Source organism: Cetorhinus maximus, chromosome 12 (genome assembly GCF_964194155.1).
Source record: "Cetorhinus maximus chromosome 12, sCetMax3.hap1.1, whole genome shotgun sequence".
Lineage (NCBI taxonomy): Eukaryota > Metazoa > Chordata > Chondrichthyes > Lamniformes > Cetorhinidae > Cetorhinus > Cetorhinus maximus.
In genome coordinates, this window is record NC_135890.1 from 123342493 (window position 1) to 123356113 (window position 13621).

General features: G+C 49.1%; 1 protein-coding gene across 1 annotated transcript in view; it reads right to left on the reverse strand.

Moving 5' to 3' along the window:
• The window catches only part of rimbp2b (RIMS binding protein 2b), a 213230-nt gene that overhangs the window by 29003 nt on the left and 170606 nt on the right, over nt 1-13621 (reverse strand). Inside the window, exon 12 of the mRNA XM_078554672.1 lies at nt 7185-7343. Coding sequence (XP_078410798.1) covers nt 7185-7343 — 159 coding nt within the window. The remainder of the gene's footprint in view (nt 1-7184; nt 7344-13621) is intronic.

The window sequence follows — 13621 nt, forward strand, 5'->3', positions numbered from 1 at the left end:
ATTTCAATTCACTCTATCAACATATTCTTCAGTTCTTTTTCCTCTCATGATTTTATCCAACTTTCCCTAAAATGTATCCATTCTATTTACCTCAACCACTCCCAGTTATAGTGAGTTCCACATTTGCCCCACTTTCTGGGTAAGGAGGTTTCTCCTGGATTCCTGATTGGATTTATTAGTGACTGTCTTATATTAATGGTCCCTGGTTCTGCCAAGTGCAAACATCTTCACTACCTTGACCCTATCGAACCTTTCATAATTTTAAAGACCTCTCCCAGGTCACCCCTCAGCATTCACTTTTGTAGAGAAAAGAGCCTCAGTCTGTTCAATCTTTCCTGATCCAGTAAATCCTTTCTGCACCTTCTCCAGTGCCTGGATATCCTTTTTATAATATGGAGATCAGAGAACTGTTCACAATGCTGCAAAAATATAGTCTCAGCTAAATTCTATCTCTCTAGGAAGGAACCCCGGTGTTTTGCTTGCTTTTCATGCTATTATTAACCTATGTCACTGTTTTTAGAGATTGTTTATCTGTCCCCAGATCCTTCTGTTCCTCTACCACATTTAGACGCTAATTGCCCAAGGAGAATGTGACCTCCTTATTCCGCTTGTTAAAACCCACCGCCTCATACACAAACACAATGACCCGTAACCTCTGAGTTCCAGGGCAGTGTATCTGGGGGTTACCCCAAAGAGGGGCTGGGGAACGCCTCCCCCCCAGAGGTTACCAGGTAAGGTTTGCACAGCAACTGCCTGGTAAGTTCAAACTTACGATGGGAAGTTGCCCTGCACTGGGAACCATCCGAAAATGCAAACTTCGGATGGTTCTGACTGTCTTACAGGAATAGTTCCTCAGAAAAAGCTAGAAGAATTAAAACCACTTCTAGCGGGTAACTATTGTACTGACCTTCCCAATCCCTCCACGGGATCCCTACAACTACCCCGCACTCCTCACTACACCTCCCCCGAAAACCCCCCCCACGGGACACCTCACTACCCCACTACACCACCCCTAAACACCCCCACACCCCCAACCATGCCCCACACCCCCGAGTTCCCCAAAACCACCCCCTGACTCACACGGGACCACCAGACTACACCCCCCCGCCCAGCACCAACTGCACCCCCCGGACCACCTGACCCCACTCGACCACCTGACCCCACTCGACCACCTGACCCCAGTCGACCTCCTGACCCCACCCCAAATCCTACCCACTCACCTTACAAACCCAGCTTCTTCCTGGTTTGAAAGTGGTCGGACCTTTAAATTTACCTGATTTACAGCAACCAGTGCAGTAAGAAAGGGGGCCACATTGCGTCTGACTCTGCAGCCCTCCACACAAGGCTCGCTGTGGGAGCGCGCCGCACCATACACTTCTCACACTTCGCACCCGGCCGGGAAAAAATGGATTGAAAGGATTTTGAGGTGAGAGACGAGGAGCAGAGAGGCAATCCGACTCTGACTGTCACTCCGCAGAAGCTCAGACACTCCCTGCCTGGCATCAGCTGAAATCACAGGTCACCCTGTGGAGGGGTTCCCCTCACTATCATCACCCTCACTACCTCACTATCATCACCCTCACTCCCTCACTATCATCACCCTCACCCCCCACCACCATCACCCTCACCCCCCACCACCATCACCCTCACTCCCCCACCACCATCACCCTCACTCCCCCACCACCATCACCCTCACTCCCCCACTACCATCACCCTCACTCCCCCACTATCATCACCCTCACTCCCCCACTACCATCACCCTCACTCCCCCACTATCATCACCCTCACTCCCCCACTACCATCACCCTCACTCCCCCACTATCATCACCCTCACTACCTCACTATCATCACCCTCACTCCCCCACTATCATCACCCTCACTCCCCCACCACCATCACCCTCACTCCCCCACTATCATCACCCTCACTCCCTCACTATCATCACCCTCCCTCACTATCATCACCCTCACTCCCTCACTATCATCACCCTCCCTCACTATCATCACCCTCACTACCTCACTATCATCACCCTCCCTCACTATCATCACCCTCACTACCTCACTATCATCACCCTCACTACCTCACTATCATCACCCTCACTCCCTCACCATCACCCTCACTACCTCACTATCATCACCCTCACTCCCTCACTATCATCACCCTCACTCCCTCACTATCATCACCCTCACTCCCTCACTATCATCACCCTCATTACCTCACTATCATCACCCTCACTCCCTCACTATCATCACCCTCACTCCCCCACTATCATCACCCTCACTCCCTCACTATCATCACCCTCACTCCCTCACTATCATCACCCTCACTCCCTCACTATCATCACCCTCACTACCTCACTACTATCACCCTCACTCCCCCACCACCATCACCCTCACTCCCTCACTATCATCACCCTCACTCCCTCACCATCATCTCCCTCACAATCATCACCCTCACTCCCTCACTATCATCACCCTCACTCCCTCACTATCATCACCCTCACTCCCTCACCATCATCACCCTCACTCCCTCACTATCATCACCCTCACTCCCTCACCATCATCACCCTCACTCCCTCACAATCATCACCCTCACTCCCTCACTACTATCACCTTCACTCCCTCACTACTATCACCCTCACTCCCTCACCACCATCACCCTCACTCCCTCACTACTATCACCCTCACTCCCTCACCACCATCACCCTCACTCCCTCACTACTATCACCCTCACTCCCCCACCACCATCACCCTCACTCCCTCACTATCATCACCCTCACTCCCCCACTATCATCACCCTCACTCCCTCACTATCATCACCCTCACTCCCCCACTATCATCACCCTCACTCCCCCACTATCATCACCCTCACTCCCTCACTATCATCACTCTCACTCCCTCACTATAATCACCCTCACTCCCCCACCAACATCACCCTCACTCCCTCACTAGCATCACCCTCACTCCTCACTATCATCACCCTCACTCCCCCACTATCATCACCCTCACTCCCCCACTATCATCACCCTCACTCCCCCACCTACAGCCTCACTCCCTCACTATCATCACCCTCACTCCCTCACTATCATCACCCTCACTCCCCACTATCATCACCCTCACTCCCTCACTATCATCACCCTCACTCCCCCACTATCATCACCCTCACTCCCCACAATCATCACCCTCACTCCCCCACCATCATCACCCTCACTCCCCCACCATCATCACCCTCACTCCCCCACCACCATCACCCTCACTCCCCCACTATCATCACCCTCACTCCCCCACCACCATCACCCTCACTCCCTCACTATCATCACCCTCACTCCCTCACTATCATCACCCTCACTCCCCCACCACCATCGCCCTCACTCCCTCACTATCATCACCCTCACTCCCTCACTATCATCACTCTCACTCCCTCACTATCATCACCCTCACTCCCCCCACTATCATCACCCTCACTCCCCCACTATCATCACCCTCACTCCCCCACTATCATCACCCTCACTCCCCCACCACCTACAGCCTCACTCCCTCACTATCATCACCCTCACTCCCTCACTATCATCGCCCTCACTCCCCCACTATCATCACACTCACTCCCTCACTATCATCACCTCACTCCCCCACTATCATCACCCTCACTCCCCCACAATCATCACCCTCACTCCCCCACTACCATCACCCTCACCCCCCACCATCATCACCCTCACTCCCCCACCACCATCACCCTCACTCCCTCACTACCATAATCCTCACTACCCCACTACCATCACCCTTACCCCCCACCATCATCACCCTCACTCCCCCACCACTATCACCCTCACTCCCTCACTACCATCACCCTCACTACCTCACTACCATCACCCTCACTCCCTCACTACCATCACCCTCACCCCCCACCACCATCACCCTCACTCCCCCACTACCATCACCCTCACTCCCCCACTATCATCACCCTCACTCCCCCACCACCATCACCCTCACTCCCTCACTATCATCACCCTCACTCCCTCACTATCATCACCCTCACTCCCCCATCACCATCACCCTCACTCCCTCACGATCATCACTCTCACTCCCTCACTATCATCACCCTCACTCCCCCACCACCATCACCCTCACTCCCTCACTATCACCACCCTCACTCCCTCACTATCATCACCCTCACTCCCCCACCACCATCACCCTCACTCCCTCACTATCATCACCCTCACTCCCTCACTATCATCACCCTCACTCCCTCACTATCATCACCCTCACTCCCCCACTATCATCACCCTCACTCCCCCACTATCATCACCCTCACTCCCCCACTATCATCACCCTCACTCCCCCACCACCTACAGCCTCACTCCCTCACTATCATCACCCTCACTCCCCCACTATCATCACCCTCACTCCCTCACTATCATCACCCTCACTCCCCCACTATCATCACCCTCACTCCCCCACAATCATCACCCTCACTCCCCCACCATCATCACCCTCACTCCCCCACTACCATCACCCTCACCCCCCACCATCATCACCCTCACTCCCCCACCACCATCACCCTCACTCCCTCACTACCATAACCCTCACTACCACACTACCATCACCCTCACCCCCCACCATCATCACCCTCACTCCCCCACCACCATCACCCTCACTCCCTCACTACCATCACCCTCACTACCCCACTACCATCACCCTCACTCCCTCACTACCATCACCCTCACCCCCCACCATCATCACCCTCACTCCCTCACTACCATCACCCTCACCCCCCACCACCATCACCCTCACTCCCCCACCACCATCACCCTCACTCCCCCACCACCATCACCCTCACTCCCCCACTACCATCACCCTCACTCCCCCACTATCATCACCCTCACTCCCCCACTACCATCACCCTCACTCCCCCACCACCATCACCCTCACCCTCCAATACCATCACCCTCACTCCCCCACTACCATCACCCTCACCCCCCACCATCATCACCCTCACTGTCCCAGCCACCATCACCCTCACTCCCTCACTACCATAACCCTCACTACCCCACTACCATCACCCTCACTCCCTCACGACCATCACCCTCACCCCCCACCATCATCACCCTCACTCCCCCACTACCATCACCCTCACTCCCCCACCATCATCACCCTCACTCCCCCACCACCATCACCCTCACTCCCCCACCACCATCACCCTCACTCCCCCACTACCATCACCCTCACTCCCCCACTACCATCACCCTCACTCCCCCACTACCATCACCCTCACTCCCCCACTACCATCACCCTCACTCCCCCACTACCATCACCCTCACTCCCTCACTATCATCACCCTCACTCCCTCACTATCATCACCCTCACTCCCCCACTATCACCACCCTCACTCCCTCACTATCATCACCCTCAGTCCCCCACTATCATCACCCTCACTCCCCCACAATCATCACCCTCACTCCCCCACTACCATCACCCTCACCCCCCACCATCATCACCCTCACTCCCCCACTACCATCACCCTCACCCCCCACCATCATCACCCTCACTCCCCCACTACTCACCCTCACCCCCCACCATCATCACCCTCACTCCCCCACCACCATCACCCTCACTCCCCCACTACCATCACCCTCACTCCCCCACCACCATCACCCTCACCCCCCACCACCATCACCCTCACCCTCACCCTCCAATACCATCACCCTCACTCCCCCACTACCATCACCCTCACTCCCCCACCACCATCACCCTCACCCCCCACCACCATCACCCTCACCCTCACCCTCCAATACCATCACCCTCACTCCCCCACTACCATCACCCTCACTCCCCCACCACCATCACCCTCACCCTCACCCTCCAATACCATCACCCTCACTCCCACACTACCATCACCCTCACTCCCCCACCACCATCCCCCCCACCCCCCCCCCACCCCACCACCATCCCCCTCACCCCCCCACCACCATCACCCTCACTCCCCCCAACTACCATCATCGCCCTTACCACCCCCACCCACCACCACCATCACCTTCTGCCCAATCACCCTCACCCACAATGATAGCCTGGTAGTGAAGGTATTTTTTTAGTTTAAAGATGAGTATGTTGGAGACGGCCTCTCTATCTGGAAACACTTTTTCTTTCTCTTGTCTGAAAAGGCATCCCGCGGCGTCTTCCGTGCTGACTGGCCTGCTATTGGCTCTCCAGCTTCAGGGGTCTGCCCACCATCCTTAATTGGACAGTGAGTCCACCCTCTGGCCACTAACTGGCCAATCCAGGGGAATCCATGCTGAGCGCCAATTCCCCACCCTGTTCGGGGCTGAGACTCCCATTTGTCCCTAAATCGGGTCCTGACGCCTGTGGGAATATCCAGCCTCTGATCTAACCCGGCAGAGCTTAAGCAAGGCTTCCCCCCCACTTTATATTCTAGTCCTTTAGTTAGAATGGCTAATGTCCCATTAGCCTTTTTGTGGATTTGCCTGTGCCTGGCGATTCTATTTTAATGACTGTAGACACAAAACCCAAAATCTCTTTTGGGCTTCCATTATAGCCAACTCTTCACCATTTAAATAATATTCTGATCTATCCTTTCCTGGTGTAAAATGGATGACCTCACAGCTGTGTTGAAATCCATCCCCCACAGTTCTGTCCAGTTGCTTAAACTATCAAAGTCACTTAACAATTTTATGCTCCTGTCTACATTAATTACTGTACCAACCACCTTTGTGTTATCAGCAAACATTCAGCTCCAAACCACCAGAGCTGGCAGAATGGACCAGGTGGAAAACCACCAATAGCAGGACCACTCCCCGCTGAGGGGACCCCTCCCCGCTGAGGGGACCCCTCCCCGCTGAGGGGACCACTCACCGCTGAGGGGACCACTCCCCGCTGAGGGGACCACTCCCTGCCGAGGGGACCACTCCCTGCTGAGGGGACTGGTGCCATAAGATAGCGGTGGAGAACAGTGAAGAGAACCAGATTCAAATTTAAATCTTTACAACGTAATTCCTTAAACTCAGAAAATAAGATATCGAAGCTTCTGTAACTGAGAACGTTGTGATATCTAAGGAGGAAAGGTGGACCTGTGTTGACATAGAGAGCCATAACTCAGAAACACCCCGAAATGTTTCACACCAATGACCTTTGGAGTGCAGTTAGTGTTGTTCTGTATAGAGAATGTATCTTACCTTCAGTGCGTTATGTGAAGTCACACTGTGCCTTCGCCTACCCCCTTCATCAAGTTGCATTTCTGAATACAGCTCCTCTTCATCCTCCTCCAAGATGTCCGACAAATCCGATCCCCGGCTGCTCTCTGTATGGTAGTCATCCACATGGCTGTACTGTTGCTGTTGGCACAAAGAGCAAAAAGGTAAACTAGCCTCTGTATAGCGTCACAGTAGGAATGACCCTTAAAGAATCTGCGTTGCAGTGTAGGTTAAGAGGACGTCACCTGTCACCAACCTGTCACCTGTTAGCAGTACTGGGGAAAGTGCTACTGTGCCACTGGGATGGTCTTCACCTGAACCATGCTGGGACCTGTGTTCTGGTGAGTCGTATAACTAGGGTGGGAAAAGGGACTTTAAACCTAATAGTGGGGGCAAGGGATAATGTTTGGGAAGATGTGATAAATTAAAGAGAGAGGACAAGGCAAGAGATCAAGGTAGAAAAAAGGGAATTGATAATCAGAGTATGGTAGGAAGGGACAGAGTGTGCGCCAGTCGATAAGGCTACAGGTTGTGAAAATAATAAAAAGACAAAATTAAAGGCACTCACAGCATTTGCAACGAGACATGAATTGTTGGCACAAATGGAAGTAAACAGGTGTGACCTAATTCCCATTCCAGACACGTGGCTACAGGGTGACCAAGGCTGGGAACTGAATATTCAAAGGTATTCGACATTTAGGAAGGATAGGCAAAAAGGAAAAGGAGGTGGGGTTGCACTGTTAATAAAGGATAGGATCAGTACATTAGTGAGAAAGGAGCTTAGATCAGAAGATCAAGATGTGGAATCTGTTTGGGTGGAGCTAAGAAACAGCAAAGGGGCAGCAAACTTTGGTAGCAGGTTGTTCATAGGCCACCAGACAGTCGTGGTAATGTAGGGCACAGTATAAATCAGCAAATTAGAGGTGTGTGTAACAAGGGTAATGCAGTAATCACGGGGACTTCAATCTACTTATAGACTGGGTAAAGCTGATTAGCACTAATGTTGAGAAGGACAAATTCCTGGAATGTATATGCGATGGTTTTCTAGAACAGTGTGGAACCAACTATTTTAGGTCTAGAATTATGCAAGAGAAAGGGCTAAATAATAATCTTGTTGTAATGGAGCCTCTAGGGAGGAATGATTATAACGTGATAGAATTTTACATTAACTACATCACTTTCAAACTTAAAGTCAAGAGAAGTTAAGGGTTGCATTAGATCAAAGGAAGAGGCTTATAAAGTTGCCAAAAAAGTAGTAAGCCTGAGGATTGGAAGCATTTTTGAATTCAAAATGTTCTGAGATGTGTTCTTCTATCTTGCCCTCCAGGCATGGGACTTGGTTAATAGACAGACTGTAGACACCCTTTGGTATCTGCTTAACACTTGTTTATCAATACTACATCTAAACAGGTTACAGAGTAGGCACGTAGCTCCTAGGCATAATTCCAGCCTCACTGTCGAGAGACTGACTAGCGTCAGTGGTACATCATCGTCTACGTCATACATTAGCATATCCTGTCTGTTAACCCTTTATACTACACAAAGGAGGTCCAAGGAACTGATAAAGAAAGCAAACTAGTGAGAAACATTAAAACAGATTAAAAGTTTCTGTAGCTATGTAAAAAGGAAAAGCTTAGCAAAGACAAATGTGGGCCCAGTATAGGCAGAGACAGGAGAATTTATAATGAGGAATAAGAAAATGGCAGAGAAACTAAACAAATACTTTGTGTGTGCCTTCAGGAAGTAAGATACAAACAACCTCCCAGAAATACCAGAGAAGCAAGGGACTAGCAAGAATAAGGAACTGAAAGGAATTAGTAAGAAAGTAGTACTGGAGAAATTAATGGGACAGAAAGTTGATAAATCCCCTGGACCTGATGAGCTACATCCCAGAGAGTTGAGAGTGGATGCTGTGGAGATAGTGGATGCTGTGGAGATAGTGGATACTGTGGAGATGGTGGATGCGGTGGTTAGTGATAGTTGGTGATCACCTCGCAAAATTCTATAGATTCTGGAATGGTTCCTACAGATTGGAAGGTAGCAAATGTCACCCCACTATTTACGAAAGGAGGGAGGGAGAAAACTGGGAACTACAGACCTGTTAGCCTGACATCAGTAGTAGAGAAATTGCTAGAATCTATTATAAAGGATGTGATAACTGGACACTTAGACAACAATGGTAGGGTTGGGCAGAGTCAACATGGATTTATGAAAGGGAAATCATATTTAACAAATCTGTTGGAGATTTTTGAAGATGTAACCAGCAGGATCAATAAGGGAGAACCGGTGGATGTAGTGCATTTGGATTTTCAGAAGGCTTTTAATAAGGTTCCACACAGAAGGTTAGGAAGCAAAATTAAATCACATGGGATTGGGGGTAATATACTGGCATGGTCTGAGGTTTGGTTAAAACAGAGTAGGAATAGACAGATCATTCTCAGGTTGGCAGGCTGTGGTTAGTGGGGTTACTGCAGGGTTCAGTGCTCCAGCTGTTCCAAATTATCACAATGATTTGGACGTGGGGATTAAATGTAATGTTTCTAAGTTTACTGATGACACAAAACTAGGTGGGAATGTGAGTTCTGAGGAAGATGCAAAGCGGCTTCAAGGGGATTTAGACAGGTTAAGCGAGTGGGAAAGAACATGGCAGATGGAATATAATGTGAAAAAATATGAAGTTATCCACTTTGGTGGAAAAGAACAGAAATGTAGAGTATTTCTTGATTGGTGAGAGATGTTGTGGTGAAACTCAAATACTTCCCTTCCTTAGTTCGTAAGTTGGGACCCGACAAACCTTGGACCTCCTGCGCGTGTGCTGTCCGAGAAATGGCCGCACGTGTGCAGTTTGGTTAGTTTAATGTTCTTCAGGCGGTGCCCGGCTCTGTAATGCACTGAGGGGAAAAGAGAAGATTGCAAAAAGAGGCAAGTCAGATGACCTGCGATGGAGCGCCATTATCCTATAGGTGTCACAGGGAGCAGGACGTGGGAGGGGGACAAGGAGAAGGTCCAAAAAGGTAGCCCCAGGTAAGGGATGAAGACAGGAAAAGGTCCGTTAAGTCAAGTTAACAGAAAGGAGAAGGGGCAGAGGCTCCAAATTAAAGAAAGAGCTGCAGGGAGTAGCTTTAAGCCAAGTGGGCATGAGAAAGCCCTGAAGATCCAGGAAGGCAGCTGAAGGCTGGTGACTCCATCCTGCAGGCAGCTGAAGCAAAGGTGCCCCTTCGGAGCATCGGTGTTCTGATTGGCACGGCCGAGATCTGAAATTGTGTTTGGAAGATGAAGTGCTCGGGAATCCGGGGTAAAGAAATCTCGGAAGGTGAGATTGAAACCCAGCGAGGTGGGTTATTGTTGAAGCCGTCCAAGTGGGAGTGACGTTTGGAGAGAATTCCAAGGTGAGAATTTCAAATGTGGAGATTGGATACACTCGTGAGAAAGACAATGTGTCAGTGAGACTGGTTGACTCACAATGTGACAAACAACTGGATGGATTGTTGAGAAATCCATGGAATCTGTTTTGGTTGCATCTGTCACCTATTGTGTAGTGTGGGATGTCCGACTAAAGTGTGCCTGTTAATTCACACGTACCTCATACTTGCCTGACTGTTAGACCCTAAGATAGACATTGTAAATTGTTTTATCTTTCTGAACAAAACTTTACTATACCTTACTAAAGTTCATTTTTGTTTGTTCAAAACCCACGGATTCTTGTGGCTTTATTTACTGAGTAAGCATCTTGAATCTCAAACTTTATCTACTTTAGACAAAATGTCCCTACCGGATCTCCCTCCACGTCCTGGGGTCTGGCCAAGGATCATAACATAAGTTGGGGGCTCGTCCAGGATCTTGAATCCACAGACAAATACGAATGCTGATACTTGCTGAGGTTAGAGTTGATAAGATTTCCATGGTGAATTTTACCAGACTGATTGAAAAGCAGAATGGGTTTGTCAATTGCTAAGACTCTTCTGGAAAGGGAAGATTTATCCCTGAATAATTTGCAACAATTAACCAAAGCTCGGTTAATTGCGTTAGCAGAAAAGTTAGTTAGAGTTAAAAACAGGAGCTAAGAAAGCAGAAATGACTGAGGTAATAGCACAGCATCTGGGACTGGAAGAAGAAAAAGTTAATCCAGAAAGCAATCCCGTTGAGTTAGCTAGAATTCAGTTGCAGATGAAGCAGCTTGAGATAGAAAGAGAGATGAAAGACTTGAATTGAAAGTAATTGGAATGAAAAAGTTCGAATTGAAAAAGAGGAAAAAGAAAAAGAACAAAAGAAATTAAAATGTGAAAGTTTGAGTTTCAAAGACTGAAAGAAATCGGACAACATGAACTGGCTGGAGAAAAGCTTAGGGTACAGGATGAAATAGGGTCCAATAGTTCAGATGGGGAATCAAGTCCCATTCGGAGATTTGATATAACAAAGAGCCTTTGTCTATTGCTTAATGTCACTGAAGGTGGAGTTGAGAGATATTTTATCCCTCTTTTATCTTATGAAAAGGTGGCTACAAAGCTAAAGTGGCCTAAGGCCACAAGGGCTCTCATTTTGCAAAGTGTTTTGGTCGGGAAGGCCATGTATGTGTATTCGAGTCTTTCAGATGATGAGATAGTTATAACTGCGGTGCTTAATGAGCTTGTCCTTGAAGCTTCAGACGTTAAAAAGACCAAATGAAACATTTGTAGAATTTACTAGGGAAAAAGGAATGCTGTGGGACCAGTGGTTTTGATCGCTAAAGTTAGAATGAAATTTTGAGAATGTGAGGGAGCCAATGTAGGATTTCAAAATAGTCTCCCAGTAGCTATTAGGTCACACTTGGAAGACGGTGATGTTTCTCGGGTACAAGAAGCAGCAGTTCTGTTAGAAGGGTATGATATATCACACAGGCCGTTAGGGGGCAGTAGGTCTCCATTTGTAAACCAACAGGGAAACTGGAGGAATAGTAAAGAGTCTGGCTTTATGGAGGTGGCAGAGGATGTTCCAGTCAAGACAAATGATAGTGTAGAAGGTAAAAGTGACGTAAAGAAACCAGTATGCCTTTGTTACCATAAAACCTGGCATCTCAAAGCCCATTGCTGGAAGCTGAACGGTAAACTGGTGGCCATAATAAAAACACTTAAGGGGTCTTTAGAAAAAGGCTGTACCAGAAAAGGAAATGGATATTCAAATGGTGGCACTGGTGCAAGTGTCAGAGACTTCCACAGAGATTGTTTCCTGAGAAAGTGAAACCTGAGACACCCGGTGCTTCTAATGTGTTTACAGTAGGAGTGGGTAGAAGTGTAAAAGATTCCAAGGGGTTTATATCGGAAGGGGAAGTCACATCATTTTTGTCCAAGAAGGAGGCCGGAAAAATTGTTGTCCTGAGAGATGTGGGTTCAGCTCAGAGCTTATTGTTAGCAAAGGATTTGGACCTTTCTTCAGAAAGTTCACTGACTCAGAATGTATTAATACAGCGTTTTGAGGGGAAGTGTTTGTTTTACTTACTGCATAGAGTAAATTTAAGTTGTGCTGTGATGAATGGGCTTTGTGTAAGTGGAATTGTTCCAAAATAATTGCAAATGTAAACTGGATAATGGGCAATGACATAGTGGGCAGCATAGTTTTTCCACAACCTGGGATGCAATGTCCCAGTTCCGAAATCCTGTGGGCAGGAGTTTACACGTCAGTGAACGAGGGGCTCAGGTAAAATAACGCACGGTGATGTCGGGGGGAACTCCCGATGTCATCCTGCCCCATTTAAATTTTCAGGAAGGCGGAGACGCAGCAAAATCAGCTGCGGGCCCGCTACCCTGTCAGTGGCCAATTGAGGCCATTGACAGAGTCAATTATGTAATTAAAGGACCTGCCCGTCCAGCCTTAAGGTTGGTGGGTCGGCCAGGAGCCCCGGCACGAACTAGATAAAACATGAAACCCTCATCCACGGGCGGGATGAGGTTTCATGTAGGTTTTAAACATTTTTAATAAAGTTTATGTGAAAATTATGGAGATGTCCCAACTCATGTGACATTGTCGGGAAATTTTACTTTTCTATTTTTAGGTTTTGTACATTTTGAGCCAATCTCCCTGAGGCAGCACTTAGCCTCAGGGAGGTGAGTGCGCTCTTTCGTGCGCATGTGTGAAAGAGCGCAATCTGGATTTTGGGATTCCCCCCTCTCCCGCACAGGGAGCGCATAGCACTTCTGTGGACATCACGCTGGGCGGGCCTTAATTAGCCCACCCACGTAAAATGGCGCTGCGCCTCCGATTGGGGGCGACAATCGGAAGCGTGTCTGTGCGTGTCCGCCCTTTAACTTCCCCCTGACAGGGGGAATATTCAGCCCTGTGAATAAAAACTCCTTTCCCAATTGCAACCCAGTTGAGTGAAGAATTGGTCCAAGTAACGAGAATGATGAATCTACATCAGTAATGGATAAAAGATCATGAGCGAG